The sequence below is a fragment of the Motacilla alba genome, chromosome 3, assembly GCF_015832195.1.
Source record: "Motacilla alba alba isolate MOTALB_02 chromosome 3, Motacilla_alba_V1.0_pri, whole genome shotgun sequence".
NCBI lineage: Eukaryota > Metazoa > Chordata > Aves > Passeriformes > Motacillidae > Motacilla > Motacilla alba.
In genome coordinates, this window is record NC_052018.1 from 109,145,167 (window position 1) to 109,169,682 (window position 24,516).

The 24,516-nt window shown below is 49.5% G+C and overlaps 1 protein-coding gene across 5 annotated transcripts; it reads left to right on the plus strand.

Annotated features, from left to right (window-relative positions):
• Nucleotides 1-15,696: 15,696 nt before the first annotated feature.
• On the plus strand, nucleotides 15,697-24,365 carry LOC119698837 (GDNF-inducible zinc finger protein 1-like). Of its 5 annotated transcripts, none has more exons than XM_038131453.1 (9): nucleotides 15,697-16,353; nucleotides 16,579-16,765; nucleotides 16,964-17,098; nucleotides 18,274-19,185; nucleotides 19,778-20,590; nucleotides 21,484-21,578; nucleotides 22,133-22,300; nucleotides 22,846-23,003; nucleotides 23,810-24,365. In XM_038131453.1, the coding sequence occupies exons 4-9, from the start codon at nucleotides 18,275-18,277 to the stop codon at nucleotides 24,050-24,052; spliced, it is 2,388 nt and encodes a 795-aa protein (XP_037987381.1). In that variant the 5' UTR covers nucleotides 15,697-16,353; nucleotides 16,579-16,765; nucleotides 16,964-17,098; nucleotide 18,274; the 3' UTR covers nucleotides 24,053-24,365. The 5 variants fall into 5 exon arrangements, with proteins under 5 accessions (XP_037987381.1, XP_037987377.1, XP_037987379.1 ...); XM_038131449.1 differs by having other exon boundaries at nucleotides 15,699-16,353; nucleotides 19,778-20,626; XM_038131452.1 differs by lacking the exon at nucleotides 15,697-16,353 and adding an exon at nucleotides 16,397-16,499 and having other exon boundaries at nucleotides 19,778-20,626.
• Nucleotides 24,366-24,516: the final 151 nt, after the last annotated feature.

Below are 24,516 nucleotides of genomic sequence, written 5' to 3' on the forward strand. Positions count from 1 at the left end.
TGGGTAGGATGTCCAATCAGGAATCCTGTCCCAGGGAAGAACTTCTTGTTGAAAACTATGGAATATTCATGGAATTTTTGCAAAAATAAAGCTAAACACTTTTTCCAGTGGCTTTTATTTAAAAATAAATAAATAAATAAATAAATAAATAAATAAATAAGGTTTATCCTTCTTTCCAAGAGTTTAATGGATAGGAAAGCTCCTTCCCATCACTTTTAGGAAGACCTCCATGTTCCAAGCTTATGTGGGAATATTTTGGGGAATTTTTGGTGTTGCTTTGATTTTTATTGACTATTCCACACCCCTTAAATTTTCTTGGTTGTTCCCATTGAAAATCCAAGTCCTGGCTCCAAACTTTCACAGGATTTTCTCTCCCAACCCCCTTTGGCTGAACACATCCATAACCCCCCCATTCTCCATAGGAATCCAATCCCAACGATCTCCTGGAGAGCGGAATTCCCGCTGAAAGGAATATCCAATACGATTAATTAAAACCAAGTTTAAAAGTCAGGAATTGCTGAAAATAAAGGAATCGGTTTAAAAATGTCCCTCAGAGGTTAAAAAAGGAAAAGGGCGTGGGATGTGTGACGTCAGCGGCGGCAAATCCCAGGACTGGGATGAGGGACAATGGAGCCGGAGGGAGGGGACACCTGTGCGGGCTGGAAAAGAATTGGAGGAACTCGGCTCCCTCTGGAGACATCACAAGGACACGGAGAAGGGGCTGGGAAGCTCTGGGAAGGCTCTTGGAATGGGGGAGCTCCTGTCACATGAAATTTTGGGAATTCGGGCAATGTAGAGGAGCAGGAATTAGAAGGGGTTTAATGGGAACAGAATTCCAAGCGCCAGGAAAAGGGATTGCTTTGTTTAGGTTTTCACATCCCTTCTCCTCTGCTCTGGGGAAGTCCCACCTGGAATTCTGCATCCAGGTCTGGCTCCCAGCACAGGAAAGACGTGGAGCTGTTGGAGCAAATCCAGAGAAGGCAACGGCATAATCAGAGGGATGGAGCAGCTCTGCCAGAAGGAAAAACTGTGAGAATTGGAATTGCTCAGCCTGCCAAAGAAGAGCCTCAGGATAATCCAATTGTGGCATTCCAGGAGCTGAAGGAGCCAAGGAGGAAAAAAGGGAGAGATTATTCCCAAGGGATGGAGAGACAGGAGAAGGGGAATGGCTTCCCACTGCCAAGGAGCAGGCTTAGATGGAATATTGGGAATAAATCCTTGCCTTGGAGGGTGGGGAGGCCCTGGCACAGATTCCCAGAGAAGCTGTGGCTGCTCCATCCCTGGAAGTGTCCAAGGCCAGGTTGGAGCACCCTGGGATAGTGGGCGGTGTCCCTGCTCATGGAATGACATGAGGAACTAAGATCCCTTCCAAATGAAACCATTCCATGATTTTTCTCATGGAGTGGCTGAATGCCCACCTAGATGGAAATGAAGAAAGGAAGGAGCAGTTCCCATCCCAAATATCCCATTCCTTCCAGGGATCTCCCTCCTTTTCATGGAAGCAGGGAATTGGTTCCTTGGAGTCCAGATTCCATGCTGGCATTTTTGATACTTCCCTCCCTTTATCCTGTCTGCATTTTTCCAACATTGGAGTAACTTCCAGGCTAAAGCTGGAGGAGGAGGGATGTTCAAATCAACCTGGAGCAAATCCAGGAATTCTGAATCTCTCCGGATAAAATCCATGACAAAATTCCAGGAGCTCCGTGGGGTCTCTGCCAGCTGGGAGGGACATGGTCCAGGTGCTTTGAGCAGCTCCAAGGAATTTGCTGGATGCCAAGTCAGGACACGATCCCTGAGTTTTGTCCCATTTTTCCAGCCCACTTTGTGTTTAAAGCCAGGAATTCCATTTCCGTTTCCATCTGGAAGCGGTCGCTGTGATTCCAGGGAGGGGAAATCCCACTGGCTCCCAGCAGATCCATGCTGGGAAATTTCTTTGGGATAGAAGTGGGGTACTCTTCCCAAACTCTTTCCTCCTGGAAGTGGAAGGAGTGGAGCACAGCTGGAATATTAAGCTGGATAGCAGCTGGAAAAGTGGGAATCATGCCTCTGGAAGCCTTCCATCCAAGAAGGAAAAGCTCCTCAGATCCCAGGGGGAACAGGACAATCATCCTGGGGAAAATCCTCACTCCAAGGGATGTTTTCCCTCTTCCTTTTTTATCTGAGGGATTTTTAATTATTCTTGATTTTTTTCCATGCGTCCGGAGCCCTGGAATTGCTGACTGGACTGTCCTGGGTGGTCCAGGGTGGGAATGTGGGGTGGGAACAACCTCTCCTCCAGATGGAGCCAGTTTAGGAAAAAACAGGAATTCAATCAGAGGCTTCCATGGGGGTGGATCCCTCCTCCCACCAGGATATTCTCCAAGGAATATTTCTGGGGGAGCTCTGGAATAGCAAGGGGGAAGATGAAGGAGAGGACGGAGAATAAATCCCAACCCATCTTCCCTGCTTTCGTTCCAGCAGGAGATTTGGGGATATTAATGTTGGAATGCCACCAGGACACCTGGAGAGTGCACACACAAATAAACTCCGGGATTTCTCCAAACAATCCAACCCATCCGGAGGGCCTGCACTGGGATTTGGAGCTCAGACCAGAGCAGGGAAAATGCTGCAGCTCTGCAAAACTCCCTCTTATTCCCAAATTTTCTGGTCATCCAGGATGAGCCGTCAGGGTATTTGGCAGCTCCTGCTGTTCCTAAGGGAATTCCAACTCACCTCCCCAAGCAGAGATTGCCTAAGGAAAGGAAAATTGGGGAAATTTCTGCCCCAAAATACAAAGAAAGTGGAGAATTCACTAAGGATGGGGAATTCCTGTGTGGTTTTCCTGGGATTTGTGTCTGTTCCCTGTGGGAAGCTGGAGGCAAGAGGGAACACCTTTAGGATATTTGAGAGCTTTTTTTTTGGCATAAATTGGGATTTTCCGCTGGGTATTCCCACTTTTAGCTCATCCCATTTGGTGGCAGGATCGGTTTTCCAGGTGGAATAACTAAGGAATAAACAAAAATAAAAGTAAAAATATAAATAAAATAAATTAAAACGTAACAAAAGTAACAAAAATAACAATATTAACAACAACAACAACAACAACAACAACAACAACAACAACAACAATAATAATAATAATAATAATAATAATAATAATAATAATAATAATAATAATAGTAAGGAGTGTATCCATAGGCATATGCTGCCTGAATAAACATGGAATTACCATGGGAAGGAACCATTCCAGGGATCCATGAGGAGTTGATTCCTTCTTTTTCCCCCTCTGTCTCACGCTTTTTTCCCCATTGAAAACAGGTTTTCCCTGCCCACTGGAGCTGTGGGGAACAGAATTCCCAGTTTCCACCTAAAATCAAGATCAGGGGACCCAAGGTGACCCCTGTATTCCCATGTGGTGCCAGAGGGAGAATTCCAAAGGAAGCAGTTTAATGCCCAGCCGCGTGATCCCAGAAATGGGGACAGGCAGGTCTGGAAAAGGCACTGGGATCCAGCACGGAGGATTTGGGTGATCCCATTTTTCTTTGGGATGTTTAGGACATCCCACGTATGGATCAAGGAAGGTGCATCCATAGATCCTTTTTTTTTTTTTTTTTTCCTGGAGCAGAGGCAGGGGAGTGCTGGGCTCTCCTATTAGATATTGATTTCCCCCCTTTGGAGGCCGTTTGCTCATCCCACGGAATTCCCTGCCTGTTTTCCTTCCCCCTCCTGTTGGAATTCCCACATTTGTGGCACAATCCAGACTTCCACTCCTTCCCAAATTCCCGCAAGCAGCAAAAACCAAGGATGGGGTTAAAGCGGGATCTGGGCTGGCTCCGGCTGCTCCAGCTCCACCTTGCGCTGAGCCAATCGGGATTTGCTGCCATTCCCAAATGTCATTCCCGGCCGGAGGGGCTGAGAGGGAGGGCCGGGAATGACTCAGCCCTGGCACAATCCCAGAGTTTCCAACACCCCCAGCTGGATTGTTCCCTGTTTTCCCATTTTCCTCCCTCTTTTTTTTTTTTAACGCAGTCCCAGCCCAGCTGCGCCGAATCGCTTTTCCCGCTGATGTGCCAAATCCTGGGAAGGAGGTGGCTCTGGAATGTGAAGGGAAAGGCAGGGCTGGAAACACACCCGAGGCTCGGGAAGCGCCGGGTGTTGCCCGCGCAGGGCGGCAACACCTGGAAGGAAAAGCAGGGTGGGATTCTCCAAAGGGATGAGCGGCTCCTCCAGACCCTGCCCAGCTTTCCCGGGATCATGGCAACGGCGTGGGATGGGCTCAGAGAGGGGGATAAAAGTGAAGACATCCCAAAAAAACAGGGATGTGGCTCCACAGAGGGGGAAATCCAACCTGCAGTGGAAGCAGGATTAATCAATTCCTTGTTTTCCAAAGGGGTTGGAATGAGATGGGCATTAAGGTTATTCCCAACCCAGTCCAGTGTTCTCCTGATCCTGATCTTTCCAGAATCTTCTCCCCCTAGATGATCCTGTTTGGAATGTGGGCTCCATTTGCTAGATCATGTCACAGAACAAATTCCATTAAAAAAAGGGAATCATAAATATTGGCATCCACTGGGAAATCCGGAGCCCACCCACGTCGGGATGTGGCCACTCCAGCCCCTCTCCCCATCCAAGGAGAGATCCCAAAATTCAGAAGGGAGAGGAGCTGAAAGTTCAAATATTCCTTAAAAAAAAAAAAAAAAAAAAAAAAAATTGGCAGGAAAATGGCTCCAAGCACATGAAAACATCAAGGTCATTCCCGGCGGGAGCTGATCCCAGCAAAGCCTGGATTGCTGCCGCCAGCAGCATCACCATTCCTGCTTCCCCCCTGAGCTCCTTTCCAGGTTTTTCCTTCTATCCCATAAATCTTCCTCCTTGGAGAAGAGGAGGAAGAAGGACAGACTCCAGCAGGGCCTTGGATTTGCCCCGGGAATGGGGTAGCGCTCATGATTCCAGGGATAGGAGAGGAATCCTGAGGGAAAAACCATCCATTTTCCTTTCTGGAGTTTGTGGCTGGGAGGTGAGAAAAATGGGATATTCCCACCGGAATTTTATTGCTGGATTGAAAGTTTATTCCAGCAGGATATTCCCTGTGGAAGGATCAGAAGTATCCCACCTCCTTCTGGGAGCTGCTGGAATGACAGAACTCCCAAAGAATTCCCATTTCACCCTCTTCCAGCCCAGGCAAGTGTGACCTCGGCTCCCACAGTTTGTGTGGAACAGTTGGATTGAAAATCCATGGCAAACAGGAGGGAAGAAAAGCCCTCTGCTGTTCCCAGCTGTTGGTGCACCAATTCCATGGTTCAGATTGGGAAAAACACCAAAATTCCTTTTTTTAAATAGAAAATATTCCCAGTCCTGAGCAAAGCCTGGTGGGATTTCCAGAGCAGTTCCAAGCTGCTTTTCCTTTTCTGTGTTGCTCCAAGTTTTCTTCCCTTTGGTTTTGTCCACTTTAACTCTTTTCCTTCTTCCCCCTCCTATTTATCCAAGGAAATGGGGCTGCTGGGGAATTCAATGGGAGGAAGGCAGGAGCTGCTGGCTCCGCATCCGGGGGCTGCCGGGGGGATCCGGAGGTGCTTCTCTACTTTTTAATGGGATTGAGGAATAATCTCCTACCAACTCCATTGGAAAACTGATGGAGGGCTTGGAAAAACAAGATGCCAAAATCTACAGCCAGGGCAAACCAACTGTTAGTGAACTGGGAAGTTTGGAAAAGGGGGAAAACAAAACAAGCTCGACAATTCCTGGGAAAAGTCAGGCAAGGTTTTATCTCCTTGTTTGGGCTCTGGGAAGAAATAAATCCTGCCCTTTTTGCAGCATCACTGGGATCTCAGGTTTTCCTGGAATGGGATGGCCTTTGCTCCGTGCTGGTGATTTACGTGGGAATCAGTCCCTGCTCCTGACCCTGGGATATTTGCAGTCGCTGAGCTGGGAAGTTGGGAAGTGGCTGGGATTCAATCTAAATGTGTTCCCAATCCCTCTGGTGTTGGGATGGGGCTTAGTGGCCCAGGGAAATGCCCCCAGACCTTCCCAAAATTTCAGAATCCCAGAATCCCAGACTGGATTCTGGCCAGAGGTCACCACTGCTGGGGCAGGACCTGCAGCTCCCTTTGGATTCGTTCCCTTATAACAGAGGCTGGATTAACAGCATTTAGGGAACAAATCCTTGCCTTAAACCAGGTTCTAAACCCCATCCCAAGGTTTTCTTGGAGCTGCTTTGGGAAGCCAGGGCGTCACTCCATGGCCAAGGCAAGAGCTCCCAGCCCACGGCGGAGCAGGACACGGATCCTGGCAGGATTTGTCCGGAAAACTCAGCGCTCCCAGTACAATGCCCAATTTCCTGCTGGGAGGGTCCCAGCAAGGCAGGAAAACATCAGCACTTTTCCAGAGGCTCCGAGCTCTGCCTCCCCGCTCCCAGCTGCCTTCGGAGCAGGGAGGACCAATCCTATGATTTTTGCTGGAATTATGCTGCTGTCAGTCCTCACCTTGGATCCAGCCCATGGATGCACCAGAGCTTCTCATAACCTTGGGGATGAGAGCTCCGTAAATAAAACTTGGGATTGTTAGGAATGTGGGCAATAAAGATAAGGGCTGGGAAGGCTGGGCAGAGTTTTCTGGCGGGAGAACGTGTCCCAAGGCTGCTCTTTTCCCTCCTTATCGCGGCTCCACAGGAGGTGGGTGCTACTGCCAAGGGATGTGCCGGAGCTGGGACTGCCTCAGCTGGAATTTCCCTGCCTCAGCAAAGAAAAAAAAGGGAATACAAAGTGAAAATTCCCTGGGCTGCCGGGCAGGGAATCACAGCCGGAGGAAAATCTTCCCTTGATTCCACACCAAGCTCCAAGGTGGTATTTTTTCACCTTGAAAACAGGGAAGAAGATACTTCCTTAGAGGTTTAAAAGGAATTTTCCCTCTTTTCCAGCATTATTTATTGGTGTTTCCACAGGATCCTCCTCCATGCCATGGCTGTGGGCACACAATGCTGGATTTGCCTATGGAAAGGGAGCAAAGGGAACTCTGGGGCTTTGTTGCAGCACTGGGAAAATGGAAACAGCCACAAAAACCATGGATTTGGATCCATTCTCCAGCTCCCGAGATGGGATTTCACTGGTTAATTACAGTCACATTCCCACGTTGGAAAGGAATTAGGGATCATGTTCCAGGTGCTCCCTGCCCTGCTGTAATTCCAAGGGTTTTACCTTTCCCGGGGAGTCAGCCCAGCTTGCCGGGTTATCTATGGCTGCTTCCGGACCTCCCTATGGAATTTGGTGAAGGCCAATGTGGAAATGGGAAGAGCCCTGCGGATAAGCATCTGGATCCTGCCATTGTTATCCTGAAAGGAGCGGCAGGAGAAAGGTGGGGAGGAACCAGGGATGCTCCGAGCGGAGCTGATGTTTCCAAAGGGATAAAATCCTCGGATTCTTGTCCCTCCCGGCCACCTGCAGGCCTGATCCCAGCTGGAGGCAGCTTTTCACTGACCTCATTGGGAAAACATTCCCTCCTCCCTAGTTTTGCAGGGAAGGAGACACTGGATGCACAAGATTGAAGGAAAAATCCACAGCAAAAAATCAGGAGCCTGTTCGTAAAGGCTGAGCCCATTCCCAAATCCTCCTGGGATTTTCTGAGGACTCCAACTGAAATCCAAGCTGGATGCCTTCAGCTCCAGGAGGTCTGGGGCTCCAACCCCTCTTTTTCCCAAGGAATGTGTTGTGCCAAGGCCAAGCTTCCCATTAATTCATCCCACTGGAGACGATTCATTTCCCAGTTAAACACCCCAGGTTTAGTGCGGTTTTTCCAAAATTCCCTGGAAAGGCTGGAAAAGCCTTATCAGGCAGCTACTGAGATACCCCAACAGGGCAGGCAGAGCTGGGTGAAGCCAATATTATCCCTAGGGAAGTGGGAAGCATAAACTGGAAGTGGAGCAACTTGGAAAATAATAGGAATGTCATTCTCATCCTGCTGCAAAGAGACAGAGGGAAAAGAGATGGGATGGATTTGATCCCAAATAAATGGGATTGGTTGGTTTATTGCCAGCATTGCCACGGGATCCATGGTTCCTCTTCCCACTGTGTTACCCTGGATATGGGAATTCCCAGCAGCTAACCAGGATTGTTCCCTTTGAACTATGTCTTGGCAGGATTGGAACCAGGCACCATCTCCAGGATTTTAACAGGAAGAGATGGAAAAGTGGCATCCACTGGCTTAGCCGATGATTTTAGGAATGTGCAGTGCTGGCACCGCCTTTCCTCGGAGCCTTTCCCTGCCTGATTTCCCAATCTTTATTTTCAAATCCGTAGCATTCCAGACTGATCTTCTATGGAATTCAGGCTATAAATTTCCCTGTCAGTTCTGGCTCCGAGTGGGAATGCTGATGTTGAAACACTCCCACCTGGCTTTCAAAAGCTGTTCCCTAAAGGTGGAGAATCCACCCTATCCTGGCGTGATCTATCCAGGACCAAACAGCCATGGCTCCAGGGATGAGGAGTGAGTGGTTTCTTTTGGTGGGATTCATTTTCCCCCCTGGAATTGCTCTCCAGGTATTCTAGCTGTTTCCTGGGAATAGCAGCTACTTGTTCTTCCCCATTATGTGGGATTTTAGGGATTGTGCTTCCCACTTCATTCCCTCCTCCTCTGGAGGTCTTGGTGCCAAACTGGGGAGCCCAAACCCCCCATGGGAACAGCCTGGAATGTACCCGGAGCTGCTGGAAAAATCCCAAGTTGTGGTCCCGGCTCTGTTGCCATGGTAAGGAGTTCTTGGATTCCATGAACACAGTGGGATGGGGTCATTCCCGGTTCTCCTGCTTGCTCCAGCCGGGATCCCAGCAAGAACAGGGCTCCTTACCATGAGCTCCACATCCTCATCCTGCTTTTCCAAAGGGAACTGTTCCAGCTTCTGCTGCTGGACACAGCAGGATCTGGCGGTCATTCCCTGCTTGGAATGCCCTGGGATGGCTGGAGCAGTTTCTTGGGAAAAAGGGATTAGAGGGAACAGCCTCTTTCCGTCAGAGCAAACTCAGGCTCCTGCCAACATTTCACTGGGAACAGCTTGAAAGGATTGGAAAAGCCCCAGGGAGCACGGATCCCCAGAACAGATCTGCCTCCTCCGTCACGGCGCATGTGATCCACCGTCATTCCCGCCTGGATGCGAATTTGGGATTCCTCAAGGGTGAGGTGATGAATCCATGAGTGTCCCAGATGTGAACCCCTGGGATGGGATGTGTCAGCACAAGAATTCCCAAGAAGTCCAGCTGAGATGAACTTTAGTTTTCCAAAGCCTGGATAAGGAGGGGTTATCCTGGGTCACGTGGAGCTGCCAGGCTCGGAATGAGCAGCCCCTGTGGAAGGAGCAAGGTGTGGAGATCCTCTTGGAATTCCCTTCCCAGCAAAATAAAGAAAGTGGCTTTTCCACCTTTATAGGGAATGTTGAGAAGAAAGGAGAGGTGCCAAGGGACCCACCTGTGCCCCATTCCCAACCGCTCCATGCCGGGGGCAGCTCCTGCACCTTGTCCTAGGAATTCTGGAATTCCGAGCTTCTACTTCCTTCCCATACACTCCTATTTTCCAGAGGAACAAAATTTCCACCTGATCCTCACAGCTCAGCCCGCAGTGATCTTGTCCCAGCTCCAGGAAAAGGCAGGAAAGCTCAGATGCTGGCATTCCAGTTGGGAATTCTGGGCCTATAAATGGCTCCCTGCTCCTATCCCAGCTCCAGGTGCATGTCCTGAATTCCCAACTTTTGCTCCAGAGAGGAAAGTGTTTGTGGAGTCACACGGATCCACTCCTGAACTTTTCCACAGCCTGTTCCCTTGGGAAGTTGGAAATGTGCATCCTCAGCATCTCCTGGATGAGCATGGATCCTTGGACCCGGATCCATGGACCTAAAAATGACGTTTAAGGAATTTGGGATCTTTTTTCTCTTCCTTTTGGCTTCCTTCCCTTGTCTCTCCCACATTTTCCCCTGACACTTTCAGGCTCCAACCTGTTTTCCTATTTTTATTTTTTTCTAAGGATGGGTTCCATGTCTTCACATGCCTGGGAGTAGGTAGGCATTAAAAACACAGATCCATCATATTTTGGGATGTTCTTCCAGCTTCCAATGCAAGCCTGGGCTTGGCAACCCCACTGCAGCCATTCCAGTGCTCCCAAAAGATTTTTGGGATAACCTGGAGCCAACTCTCCAGCTGCTGGAAAACCTCCTGACTCCATGGATCCCTCTGAGCTATAAAAACAGGTCCACAAAATCACCAGCCTTTGGAATGTTGGTGGGTACCCTGTAACTGATGTTGTGATTCCCATATGGAAAATTAAAGGAATTTTAGACAGAATTAGGTGCTGCATTATGTCCAGCCCCCAGGTTTTTGTTTGTTATAACTCCCTATGGAATGTGTTTTCCTTGAGGAGAAGGTCCCAGAGGTTGGATCCATCCCTTTTGGTGCTGGAGTTTGCCTTGCCTGTGGGTATCCCAGAAAATTCCTCCACACTTGGAGCCTTCTCCGTGCATGCAGCAACATTTTCCTATTTCCTTGCAATCCCAGTTTATAAGGGATAATGAATCCAGATGGGAAAAACTGGGGTGGGATGTTCTGGGGTTTGGAACTCCAGCTCCATCCAAAGGGATACTTTTCCTTTCTCCACCTCGGCATTCCTCCATCCCTGGAATTCCTGGCAATCATTAAATACCCCGGAGTAAAAGCAGATGCTTTAACAAAAGAGTTCATGGCCTGACCCAAAGTCATTCCTGTTGCTTTTCCAAAGGTTATCCGGCCATTCCCCACTGCTGCCTAGGAATATTTTTTAATCCCAGTTGGGAAAATATTCCTTTTAAAGATGGCTGGTTGGTGTGGGAACACTTCTGGAGATGGATTTTTGTATATTTGAAGGTGGACATGATTCCAAAAGCCACTCCTGAAATTAATTGGGATAATTATTTGGGATCGTTATTAGGGATAAGCACAAAACTGGAAAATTAGCGGTGGGAAAACTCAGCAAATCCTTCTCCTCCTCCTCCTCCAGAAATCCCTAATCTGCACTTTTATCCCGAAGGCTGGCATGACCCCGAGTTCCATGTGGGCATTCAAGCCTCATTCCGCAGTTCCAAGCCTCATGACCGTGCCTAATGACCGTGCCGGGAGCCAGCGGCGATGGATCAAAAGGGATTAATTGGGATTTTAATGATCTTGGACACTTGGCTTGGGATGAGTTCCTGGTGTTCCATCGGCTTTGCGGGGATGGATCTTGGCACAGACCTTCTCCAAGCAGGAGAGCTGAGAGGAGCAAAGATGGAATAAGATGAAGGCGGGTGGGAGTTTCTTAATGGAATGGGGTGTTAGCACTGGAATTGCCCAGGGAAGTTTGGAGTTCCTATCCCTGGAGCAGTTCTGGAGTGGGATAAAAGCAGATGGGAATTTCGCAATGGAATGGGTTGTCAGGCTTTGGAATTGCCTGGGAAGGTTTGGAGGCTCGCTCCTGGAAGTGTCCTTGAATTCCTAGAGATGAAGGAGATGGGAATTTCTTCATGGAATGGGGTGTTAGCATTGGAATTGCCCAGGGACATTTGGAACCCTGCAACAGGCCTGGATGGAATAAGACATGAAGGCAGATGGGAATTTCTTCATGGAATGGGGTGTTAAGGATTGGAACAGCACAGAAAGGTTTGGAATTCCCATCCCTGGAGGAGTCCAAGGAATACCTGGACGTGGCACTCCTGGGCTGGGTGACAGGTTGGACTCATCGATCCCAGAGGTCTTTTCCAACCTCAGTAATTCCATGGGATTCTGTGGGACTAAAGGAACCTCCTGAGGTGCAGCTGGGGCCGAGCTTCCCCAGCAAGGCCCAGGATGACTCATCCTGAAATTCCCCAAAATATTTTGCCAGGTGTTTGTTTCTCCAGGCAGCTGCTCCTTCCATGTTTAGTCATTCCTGTGCCAAGATTCCACACCCAAACTGGGACTAAAAAAGGGCATTTTCTCATCCCTGCAGGAGCACCTGGAGGTAGGAATACTCTCCCTGAAAACACTCAGGCTCAGGACGCAGATATAAACTGGAAATTCTGCTTTTTCCCCAAATAATTTGGATTCGCAGACCACTGTGAGCGCTCAGCACTAAGGAAAAACAAACACTGAGGGAAAAATGTTATTGCTGGGAAGACAGATATTTACATTAAAAAAAAATTGGGATAATTCTGGTGGCTAAAAGTCAAGAGGCTTCTGTAGGAGGACGAGAAGTTTGGGATCTTGTGAGGGAATGCTGCTTTCTGGGGAACAGCGGAAAAACACAGGCAGCTGTTGGAAATATATCACTTAATCTCATGTATTTACATTTATTTTCCTTATAATTTTCCCCGCTGAACAGCTGGGATCAGCTGGAATTTGTCCGGAATCACCTCCGTAAAATCAGCAGCTCTTTTAATCGGAGTCTTGGAACGTCAGGAGCGTAAATCTGGCAGGAATTCCCTCTTTTCTTGCCATTAAGAATAACTTCGTGGGTTGTTTTTGCTGGATTTCTTCTGGCTGGCAGCAAGGTGCTAATCTGAATTCACTCCCTGGGATCCTCTGCATTCCGTACAGCTGCATCGTGGAATATTGAGTTGGAAGGAACCCTGTGGAGAAGAGGGGGGGAAAAAAAGGGATTTTCCTCCCCACCTCCTTTTGCTAATGGAATATTTGTTTTATATTGAACTGTAACTAAACAGGAGGCAGCTCCTTTCCAAGCGGGAAAAGCACTAACGTCCTGTCCATTACTTGGAGACTAAACATTGTCTACCTGCTTTCCAGATCCCAGATGGAGAAACGGGATCTTTAGGATATTCCACAATCCCTAGACTCAACTATTTCAAAGTTCAACCAGAACTCAACTATTTAAAAATCAATAAAAACAATTTCAGTTTGGGCTTGACTGGGAGAGTGAGTTAAAAATACGTGGATCAGGCCTTCAATATCCATGGAATGTGATGGAAAAATCCTTTGCTTCCAGAGGCAACTTCTGGGTTCGATGCCCACGGTTTAGCAGGGGTTAAAATATTTGGGAGAAGAAGGAAAAGAAGTTTGCAAAGTGCCAAGAGCTTAAAAACGTGTGATAAACAAGTAAATGAGCTGTGCTGAGGATTTATTTTGTGCCAGAAGGAAAACATCATAGATACACTCCCAGAATTTGGATTTCCATCGCCCTAACACGTCACTTGTCAGGAGTGTAGGGTCAGGATTGCAGGGAATGAATCCCAAAGCAGCCCCACTCCCTCTTCCCCTGAAGCTGTGGGAATACATCCTATCGTAATCACCGCTACACAGGAATGAGCTCCCGGGAAAAATGAGAGGGAATGTCCGGAATTCACAGCCCAGAGCCAAAATCCTGGCTGCCTTCATGCCCAGGGTGCTGCTGAGCTGGCTCCGAGCTCGTTCTAGAGAAACCTTCCCAAACAGGGTCTTGACCTTGGTGGGAGCCCTTCCAGTGACTCCTGGATGTGTCCCCACATGAGGGACATGGAGCTGGCATCCTAAGTGTTGGCTCCATAACCCCAGGGAACACAGAGAGGTGGAAAAGGGCTTTTAATTGATTTGTTATATATTTTTTATTTAATCATATTTTATTTAATTCATTTATCGCCTTGATCTGCAAAGTCATTGGTTTTCCAGAGCTCCAACTGTTCAGCCTGGAGCAGAGAAGCTTTGGAATGACCCAAATGCGGCATTCCAGGACCTGAAGGAGCTACAAGAAACATGGAAAGAGATCATTCCCATGGGCCTGGAATGATGGGACAAGAGGGAATGGTTTCCCACTGCCAGATGGCAGGGGCAGATGGGATATTGGGAAGAAATCCTTCTCTGTGAGGGTGGGGAGGCCCTGGCACAGGTTTCCCAGAGAAGCTGTGGCTGCTCCATCCCTGGAAGTGTCCAAGGCCAGGTTGGAGCACCCTGGGATAGTGGAAGGTGTCCCATGGCAGTGGGTGGGACTGAATTATCTTTAAGGTCCCTTCCAACACAAACCATTCCATGATCTTGGAATTTGATGGCTGGACTTGATGATATTAAACTTATATTCCTACTCCCCCTTAGTTTGCTCTGGTGTTCAGATTTTTCCCACTGAACCTTAGTGGGAATTAAACTTTGCTGGTTTTCAGGATTCTAAAATCTTCTTTTTCAGACAAAACACACAGGGGCTTCCCTCAATTCCCATGTTTTTCAAGTGACACCGGTATCTTGGAAGCATTCTTCCAGGATATACAGAACTCCTGCTCCTTGAGACTGAACACGATGGGGAGAAGCCATGGGATGTTTGATTTGTAGCACGATCCCATGCCAAGATTTCTTATGGAGAGCAGGACAAGAGGCTAAGCAGCGCTCGGCGCTGACACGCGGAGCAAGGGCCGCTCTGGGCTTTCCATCAGGATTTACTTTGGAATTTGCATTTTTAGCCCATGCTGAAAGCTCTGTCCCTGTTTCATGGATGATCTGGAGGTTTGCTCGGCTCCTGAGAAAAGGCTTTTGGAAGCTCTCTCTGCAGTGCCATAGTTGATATCCATGGTCGGATTCCTCTGGATTAAAGGGATGAGCGGGGCTGCAGTCCAGGCAGCTCTTTCCGAAGCCTGCAGCATCCTCTGGTGGAGCCGTAAGGAAGGGATATCCATCCAGGGAAAACACACAAGGATGTTTTATTGGGGAGCTCCAAAATGTCCCCCAGCTTTGCTGGGAAGAGCCAAAATCACCAATGCCCCAGCACTGCTTCACGCTGTGCTCCAGGGGAAAGGAACTGGGATTTGGGGACACTTCCATCCCTTGCTTTGCTGGAGATGTCCTGGCTGACCTTGAGCCACAAACACCCGATGGATCAGGAGCAGAACCTGACTGGCAGAGCCAACTCCCAATTTTTCCCCTTTTCCTGGTTTTAGTCACCACGATCAAAGCCCAAGGTATCTCTCCACTCCCAACCAAGGGAAGCGCTCAGATAAAATCTGAGTTCCCAGGCTCCAATTCTTTCCTGTATTTTGTTGTTTTGGCTTAACAGGTTGCTTCATTTCGCCATCCCGGCGCCTGGAATTCTTCACCCACCACAGGATACCCAGGACTGTCATCTGCCACAGCTGCCTCCCACATGTTTCATCCCTTCTGGTGAAATTTCAAAATTAGGGATTGGGAAAGAGCAGCTGTGATGCTCTTCCTTCTCTCTCCCCACAGGAGAGACATGGAGAAATCCATGGGTTCTAGAGAGGCCCTGAAGTACACCCGTGCGCCTGGAATATTTGGAGAATCAAGTGAATCTCCTGAGAAACAAAACTGGTGGCAAAGAGCACAGCAAAATCCGGCCTTGGGAAAATCCCTCCTGGGATGGACACAAGGATACAGCCCAGCAGCATATCCAGAAATTCCCTCCATCCTTGTGGAATTCAGACTAAATTGGCCGTGAGCTTCCCAACTCCTCTGGGTGAGAGCTGCCGAGCACGCCAGTTTCCCGATAAAGGAAAAGCAAACACCATTCCCTCGTGCGAAGATACAGGAATATTATCCTGACATTTTCAACATGGATCACTCATATTGCTGCTCGTTCTTCCCGCTCCGAGAGCTCTGTCTGGACAATAGAAACATTCCCTGGCTACAAACAAAATAATCAGGATTGAAAACGTGGATAACACAGATGTCTGCCTTTCCTGATTTATTTTTTTATGAAGGAATTTATTTTACATTTCCTCAGGGAATTACAGTCATCCAGCATTTTTACAAGCTGTTAAAATGTGAAGATTTTAAAACCTGCCTTTAAGTGGGGAAAAAAAAGCTTCAAAAGAGGAATTTATCTTGGAAAAAAAAAGACTGGAAGTGCTTGGCAGCCCACCTTGAAATTATTTTATGCCATAACAGACAGGAATATGGGATCACCAGTGGGAAGAAAGAGGGAGACCCTGTGTTTCTCCTAATCCCAGATTTACCCCGCAGAAGTTCAGAGCGTTATACTGGTTTATATAAACACCTCTTTGAACTCGGGCATTGATCTCCCAGTACCCACAGTGGATATCCCAGTACCCACAGTGGATATCCCAGTACCCACGGTGGATATCCCAGTATCCTCATGGATATCCCAGTATCCACACTGGGAGAGCCTGAGGAGCTGCCCCGGCAAACTGAGGACGCGCATCACTGAGGTCATTTAACCTCATAAAACCCGGCTTTTTGAAAGCGTGAAAACAAATTGTTTCCCAAACGGGTCCTTTTGGGAATGTTGTTTTTTTTAGCGGGGGAAGATTCGGGCGGATTTAAGGCGCGGTTCAAGGGTTTTTCCCCAGCTCGCTGGGAACGCCCTGCCCGCACTCAAAATGGCGGCGGCGCTGAGGGGCTGAGGCCGCCGCGGCCGCCATGGCGCTTTCGGGCGGGAGCCGGCGGAGGCGGCGGCGGGGTAAGGGCGGGCCGGGGCCGGGAGGGACCCTCGGGATGGAGCCCGGGAATGCCGGGAATCGCCCCCGGGAGCGGCGGGAGCGAGCTGGGCTGCTCCTGCCGGGCGGGAGGCGATTCGCGGCTGCTGGCGGCTCCGGAAGCGCACAGGTGACCCCCTCGTGTCCCGGAGCCTGGCGCTTCTGCCGAGCGCTGGGATCAACATTCCCTGTCTCTGCTTTCCTCGCAGCGCTTCCCAGGCATCTGCGCACGGATAAAAATCTCGTGGCCGCATTCAAAACCCAGAAGATGATCGTGGCTGTGCCGGCGGCACACGGAGCAACGCGGCAGGGCGGCATTCCCAGAGGATGGTGAGCGGCGGTGCCGGCCAGCCTTGTATTCCTCGGGGGAGGAGCCTTCCCAGGGCTGTCCCCAAGGTAACGTGGCTAGGCAGAAATTCAAGCGACCTGTGTTTCAGATCACCCCAAACTTTAGGACTTTTAGAGGAATTTGGCCAGCAGTTTGCTGGAGGGAGAATGAAAATTGTCTGGAGCATAAATGGAGATACATATATTATTTTTTTTCCTGGAGCACAAATAGAGATTTTAATTTTTTTTATTTTTTTTTTTCTGTAGCATAAATGGGGATTTTCCTGGAGAATAAGTGGAGGTTGGCGGGGTAAATGGAGATTGATCCTGGACGATAAATAGGGATGCTCTGGAACATAAGTGGAGACTTTCAGGTGGATAAAACAGAAATTTTTCCAGCAGGTAAATGGCGAATATAAAAATATACAAATATAAATATTTTCTCAGAGATTCAGGCCACTGTTGGGCTTTGTGTTTTAAAGGAATTGTAATGATTCCAGTTGCACTGATTCCAATTCCTCATCAGGAACTTGTAATTGAAATATGGTTTGAGTTTTGCATAAGTTCTGATGCAATTAAAGTGTCTTTGCAAATAATCTCTTGGATTGATTATGCTTTCTGCAAATCTTGCACACGTGTGCACATTTTTAAAGTATTTATTCCCAAACTGCCAGGGAAATAGCTGGAAAGAAGTTACAAACAAACCCATAAAATGAGGAGGAAATGCGGATTTTGGTTAAATCCATGGAGTGAGTGTTTTGGAGACTTAAGGATTTGGCAGCACTTTGAAAAACTAAAGATCAGCTTCCAAATGGGAACAGAAAATACAAATCTTACGTTTTTTTTCTGAAGGAAAAAATGGTGGGAATTGATGGATTTGTGGAAAGATGCTTCAGTTGCTGGGGGGGGGGTTTAATCCAGAAGCAGCTGAATTTGGAGATGATCTTGGAATTTATCTCTCCCATCAGGCTCCGTTTCAGATCCTGGTGTTAGAGTAGCTCCTGTGGGAGCTCGGATCAGGATCTTATCGCAGATGGGAATCTCGCAAAGGAGCAGCAGGAAATTAGCACGTGCTGCTCTCATTGATTTCTCTAAGCACTGCACACCAACCAGGATTTCCTGCTGGAAAACACGGAGGCAGCAGATGGGCTGGAAGCTCCTGTGGCTTTTGGAGCTGAACCTCGGGATCTGCACTGCTTTCAGTGTGCTGAGGTTGTGTCTCCACATGGCAATAGCTGGCAGGTGTTGGGTTGGGAGCCTTGCAGAGATCCCTGCTGGCTGTGGGAATTACCCAGTAGGAATCTGGATGTGAGCAGTCCTTTTCCAGTAAAATTTAGGAAACACTCTTTTGCCCATATTCCATCAATTTCCTGCTCCTGGGAGATGGTTTAGTTCAGGTGGTGGTGCTCCATCAAAGGTTGGAGGTCTTTTCCAATCTCGGTGGTTCTACAATTCCACCTGTGAAGGGTGAACAAGGAATTAGGGCATGGAATTCCCCTGGGCTTTCCCTGCCATATTTGAAAGATAGTGGAAATATAGGAAGAATCATTCCACTGTTTTTCTGTTTCTTCTGGCAGGATGGAGAAGAAGAAAATCCTGATGAAGTCCAAGGTTGCTGCTCCCAACCTCCTGAGGGCTCTGCACTCCCTGTACCGGCTCGGGCACCTCTGCGACGTGACAGTCCTCACCCAACACCTGGGAATTCAGGAGGAATTCCTGGCTCATAAAGCTGTCCTGGCAGCTTCCAGCAACTACTTCAAGGGGCTTTTCCTGCACCAGGAGATGCTGGACACTCAGAAGTGCACAGTGACTCTGCAGGACATCTACACCGAGGAGTTCACCTCCTTCCTGGAGTTCGTGTACACAGCAGAGGTGGAGATCGAGGCGGGAAAACTCCAGAGGATGAAGGAAATAGCAGAAAGGCTGGAATGCAAGGATTTGCTTGATATCTGTGAGGAAGTGAAGGCAGAGGGCAGGAAGGGCTTGGATTTGAGCCTCCACCTGAAAGGGCAGAGGGGTGAAAATAGGGGATCACAGTGGCCTTGTATCCAGCAAGAGGAGAACCCCAGGAGCTCTTCCCAGGTCGTGGCAATTCCCATGCAGAGGAAACTTTGGGATAGGCAGAAACATAAGGAGCTGCTGCCGGGCTATGAGCTCATTGGAGGCCAAGCAGGAAGTCTGGAGCAGGAGGCCACAGCTTTTCCAGCCCCAAAATCCAGGCCGGCAAAGCTGCCCAAGTGCAACAAGCCACATTCCCCGACCAGACTGGGTGTGGATATCACCAGCCTGGAAAACGAGGATGGTCATTCCCTCCGCAGGGGGCAGGAGCGGAAGCGGGAATCCCAGGCGTGTCCCTACTGTGACAAGGCCATCAGCTCCAAGTGCGGCCTGGCCGTGCACATCCGGACACACACCGGGGACGGGCCCTACCGGTGCCAGCGCTGCCCCGCCAGCTTCGCCCACCGGGCTGCCTACACCTCCCACCTCAGGTACGGCATTCCTGGGAATGCGCTTCCTTGCGATCCCGGGATGAATCCTTCCTGGAGTCCTCCCTGCCCTAGCTCCAGAATTCCTTGGATCTGACTCGAAGCGTGTTGAAATAGGGATTTTTCACTTGGCCTCGCAGTGTGGATGAGTGGATTGAGGTCTCCTAGATGGGCAGTTTAGGGAATTTCCCATTGGATTAAGGGGGACTTGTGCAACCAAAGATTTCTTTGGAATCCTCAGATTTGGGGTTTTAAGTAGGAATTTTGTGTCTCTATCTGGGCATTTAATCTCTGTTTCCTTTGGTTTAAATCCATAATTTCATGGCCTGGGAGGAAAAGTCCATCCTACATTCCTGGTCAGGTGAAAAATACAGATCTTGATGAACTGAGGCATTTTAACTTTCTTTAATTATCCAGTCCAACTCTTCTCAAAATCGCCCTATTTTCAGGCTTTCCAAACATGCTGGGAATTTCTTAAATGGTGCAAGGAACAATTCAAAGGAAAGGACTCTTCCCCCAAGGCCTGAATTGGAACAATTAAGCAATTAATAAGTTTCAATTAAACTTAATGGAAGTTGTCCTCCATTTTTTACAGGAAAATCCATGAGCAAGAGAGGAAACTCCTGCCTGTCTATTGGATGGTGGTTCCACCCACACACGGCCCAAACCCCACGAGCCGTGACAAAGATCCCAACGGAGAGACTTGGGATGGGACACCGGAAACCTCAGGATGTGAGGGAGATGCCAGGAATTCATCTGTTGCTGAAGCAGAAAGGAGCAAGGAGCAAGAGGAATCCCAGGAAGCTGAAGGAGGGAATGAAGATGAAGGTGGAATGAGTGTGAAGGGTGAGGAGCAGGGAGACTATGACACGGGATACTCGGAAGTTGAAGGAAGCCGGGACAACGAGGAATGTTCTGAGGAGGAGGAGGATGAAGCCTCGACAGAGAAGGACAGCAAAGAACCTGAACCAGGGTTTAAACTAAAGAAGGCCAGTAAAAGCGTGGCCAACAAGAAATCCACCTACGTGATCCAGTGCGACAAGTGCCAGGAGCAGTTTGTTTCCCGGAAAAAATACGTGGATCACTGCCGGGATGTGCACCAGAGCCTGCCTGGCAAGGTGTACCGCTGCGAGGTGTGCAGCAAGGCCTTCGCCAGCTACACCAGCTGGAAGGAGCACCGCGCCTGCGTGCACAGCGAGGAGAGGCGGTTCTCCTGCAGCCTCTGCCAGGCCACCTTCAAGAGGAAGCGGGATGTGAGGACTCACTCCATGCGGAAGCATGAGGGCAGGGCCAAGCGGCCGCTGTGCTCCGTGTGCGGCAAGATCCTGAGCTCCCGCACGGCGCTGGTGTTCCACATGCGGACGCACACCGGCGAGAAGCCCTACGAGTGCGGCGTGTGTCACTCCAGGTTTGCTCAGCCTTCCCAGCTCAAGATCCATACCAGGTCAGATTCCAGCCTTGCCCCTTAGAGCAGGAATGCCCGGATATCGGGGCCAGTGGGATCCGTGATTAATTCCCTTACGCAAAGGCTTTGGCTCCATGCTGTGTCTCCCATGGTCGGGATTTCGACATGGATACCCTGTCCAAACTTGCGGGGAGTATCCGTCATTTGGGACAGGCTCTAAAATCCCACGATGGCCCTCAGTGACGAAGAGTGAGTCAGGGATCCTGGAGAAGCAGATCCTGAGCTGTGCTCGCTCTCGGAGCAAGGAACTGCCATGGGATTTCATCTCCATGTGCAACTCCAAATCTGCGCCGCTCAGCTGGAGCTTGACGGGATGAGTTGCTCCCTGGTGGTGTCTGTGTGGATGTGCCCTCTCCCAGGAGAGAGTGACTCATCCCATGGAATTTCCCATCTTTCTCCAGAGCAAGATTGATGATAATCCTTTGTCCTGACAGCTCAAAATCAGGAATGATTTTGGACATCGTCCTGTTTGAGTTGGAATAAGTTAAGACCAAACATTACACTCAGATTTTTCTGATTCTGTGTAATTTTCTGTTATTTTCCCTTCTTTCTCCTTTCCCATGCTCTGAGCTATGTGGGAAAAAAGGTGGAATTTTTAGGGCCTGAAAGTGAGGAAAAGGTAAATTTTAAATGGGAATTTTGAATTTTAAAAGGTAATTTTTAAATGGGAGTTTTACTCCTGGAGTGTAGCGCCTGTACCCGGAAACACTCAGTTTTCCGAGGGAGCAGAATTTCCTTTTCCCACTACATTTTAAACCCAAACATCGTTTCAAACCCAGTATTTCAGGGATCAAGACCTAATTAATTAGTAATCTTTGGTGTTTTCTCTCCATGAGATCCCACACTGGGGAGAAGCCCTACATTTGTGAGGACTGCGGCGCTTCCTTTGCCGACAAAGGAAAACTCACTGGCCACAAAAGGACACACACAGGTGGGAATTTAATATTCCAAGTGGTTTTCCCATCCCTTTCTTGTTTTATTGCTGAGATGTGAAATAAATGTTGTTTTTCCCCCCCCCCCCCCCCTTTTTTTTTAACTCATGGAAGAATATCCAAGTACCAGGAAGGAATTCATAGGGATAGAAGCACTTTTAGCCTGGAGAAAAGGAGACTCTGGAGGGACTTTGTTGCTTTCCACAATTCCTTGACAGGAGCCAGGGGGAATTTGGGCTCTGCTCCCAAAGAACAAGTGATAGGATGAGAGGAATGTCCTCAAGTGGTGCCAGGGGAGGTTCAGGTTGGATATCAGGAAGAATTCCTTCATGGGAAGGGTTATCAGGCATTGGAATGGGATGGAGTCCCCATGCCTGGGTGTGCTCAGGGGACAGATGGATGTGGCACTGGTTGCCAAGGTGGGGATTGGGCACAGGCTGGACTCAATGACCTTGGAGATCTTTTCCAGCCTGAGTTCTGTGATTTGCAGTCTGACTCTGAAGGACAAAATTCCCCTGGGAGAATTCCCAACGTCCCGTTTCTCTTCTCTCAGGAGAGCGGCTCTTCAGGTGTGACGTGTGCGGGAAGCACTTTGCCACCAACGAGTACCTGAAGTGCCACAAGCGCTGCCACCTGGGAGCCAAGCCCTACAGGTGTGAGGTTTGTGGGAAAGCCTTCGGACTCAGAGCTTCCCTGGCCCAGCACAGCAACGTCCATGCAGGTAATTCCAAGGCTGGGAAAAGGAAGGGTGGCTTTGTGGTACTTCCCAGTGTGGACGGGGACATTCCAGCCCATTGCTGAATTAGGGGCATCCCAGAATCATTGAGGTTGGAAAAGAGCTCCAAGGTTCATCGAGTCCAAGCTGTGCCCAATCCCCGCTTTGTCACCAGCCCAGAGCGCTGAGTGCCATGTCCAGGCATTCCTTGATACCTCCAAGGATGGAAATTCCATTGGGAAGCAGGGCTCATCCTCACCCTGGCTCGTGGGAGCGTCACGTGGTATCCTAGAAAACTGAGGCCTGGATTGTGCAGCTGAAGGGATTTGGAGTAGAGGATGGCTGTGGCCTTGGCAGGTGTTGGGAAATATTTATCATGGAATGGTTGGGATTGGAAGGGACCTCCGGGGTCATCTCATTCCACCCCCTACCACGGACACCTTCCACTCTCCCAGGTTGCTCCAAGCCCCACCTAGCCTCGGACACTTCCAGGGGAAGAGCCAGCTGCTCCCTCCTAAGCGTTCCTCCCGCTGTGTGTTTGTTATTCCCAGAGAGGCGTCCCTATTTCTGCGAGCAGTGCGGCAAGGCCTTCACGCAGCAGGGAGCTCTGCGGCGGCACCAGCGCATCCACACCGGAGAGAAGCCCTACAAGTGCCGGGCCTGCGAGAGGACCTTCACCGACATGTCCACCCTGCGCCGGCACGTGGCGGTAGGACATCCCCCCCGTCCTCAGTGCCACCTCCAGGCCGCCAGCGTCACCCTGGCAGCGGGAATTTCCAGCCCTCCGGAGGGGCTGCGCTAGGGAGGAGTTTCAGGGCGGGGCGGTGAGCCGCCATCTTAAAATCCGTTCCTGGGCTTTGTGGGATGTTGCTCCAGCGGCACGGCAGCTCCCACTGCTGGCTGCCAGTCCTGTCATCTCCCAGCCCTAGGGGAAGAGTCACCATCCCTGGAAGTGACGGGAGACAGCACTTCCTGATGGTCCCCATCTCCGAGATCTCTTCCTCTAAAAGGTTCCATGAAAATGTTTGAGGAAGGACTCGGGATTTTAGATTTTTTTTATGGATTAACTTGCAGAGTCTCCAATGCTTTAACCCTCATTCCAGCCTCGTAACACCATGGTTTGTCCAGCCTCATGCTGCACATTAGCAGGAATTCACACATTCCCAGCGTTCCGCTGGAAAATGCTGAGCTCGGCTCTTCCCAGAGACCTCCAGGGCCTGGAAGTGACAGCACAGACAGAACAGGAGGTTCCCTTCCCGCTCCAAGTCAATATTTTGCCTGTGTGCTGAAATTCCAGCTGATTTTGGATGCATTCCATGGCAGCGGAGCCAGAAATTCAGCACGGATTTGGCAAAAGAGCCTCGTTTGTGTTTGAGTTGAGACTTGGAGCGCAGGATCGTGGCGCTATCCCAGAATTGTTGGATTTAGCTCTGGATGAAGTTAAACATTTGGCAGTTAAAAATCAGATCTGATTGTTTTCCTGACCCACTCCCTTTTTTTTTTTTTTTTCCCCAGATCCATGACCGGAATGCTCACTGGAGAAGCTTCTTGATCGACCTCACCCCAAAAAAAGACCACAATTGGTCCAAAATAGAGACTTTAGCGGAAGCGCATCCGGGAGGAGATCCCGTGCCGGAAATCTGGTCGGTTGACCACGGGAAACTTTATAAACCAGGAGGTGCTAAAGCAGCAGCAGCACACGTGACACCTGGGCTTGGGGACACCGGGGACACTGACCCCTCCCTTTTGTACTTATGAAGCCAGGTTTAGACCCAAAAATGGGCGGTTGGAGGAAGAATGGTGGGAGTTATCCTTTGGGATGCAGGGAATCATTCCCAATGGTAAGGCAGCTGCGGCTGCCTAGGGAGCTGCATTGCAGGGGGTAGTTCCTCATGAGGGAATTTATTCCACGGAAATGTTTGCATCTGTCCAGAAGTTTGTTTTTCCCAAAGCTGTGGGAGCATCCCATCGGGAATGGGCAGGGCGGGGTGTGTGTTTATACAAACACAGCGCGGTGCCGCCGCTGTAAATCACCAATTCCTCCTTTAATAAAGCTGCCAGTGCCGCCCAACCCGTCCCTCCTTCATTCTCCCGGATTTCCCCAGGGGAAGACGCCGGGATTTGGGAATGCCAAAGGCAGGGGCGGGGCAGGCCGCGTTGCCTAGCAACTCCCGGCGCGCCTCGTGACGTCACTTCCGGTGCGCCTCCGCCGGGGTCGTGGC

Bases quoted from the DNA above. Each gene is read 5' to 3' on its own strand.
- LOC119698837 (XM_038131449.1), top strand. From the start codon at position 18,275: ATGGAGAAGAAGAAAATCCTGATGAAGTCCAAGGTTGCTGCTCCCAAC. The intron at 21,579-22,132 runs GTGGGAATTTAA...CTCTTCTCTCAG, and splicing joins CCACAAAAGGACACACACAG to GAGAGCGGCTCTTCAGGTGT. The intron at 22,301-22,845 runs GTAATTCCAAGG...TGTTATTCCCAG, and splicing joins GCACAGCAACGTCCATGCAG to AGAGGCGTCCCTATTTCTGC.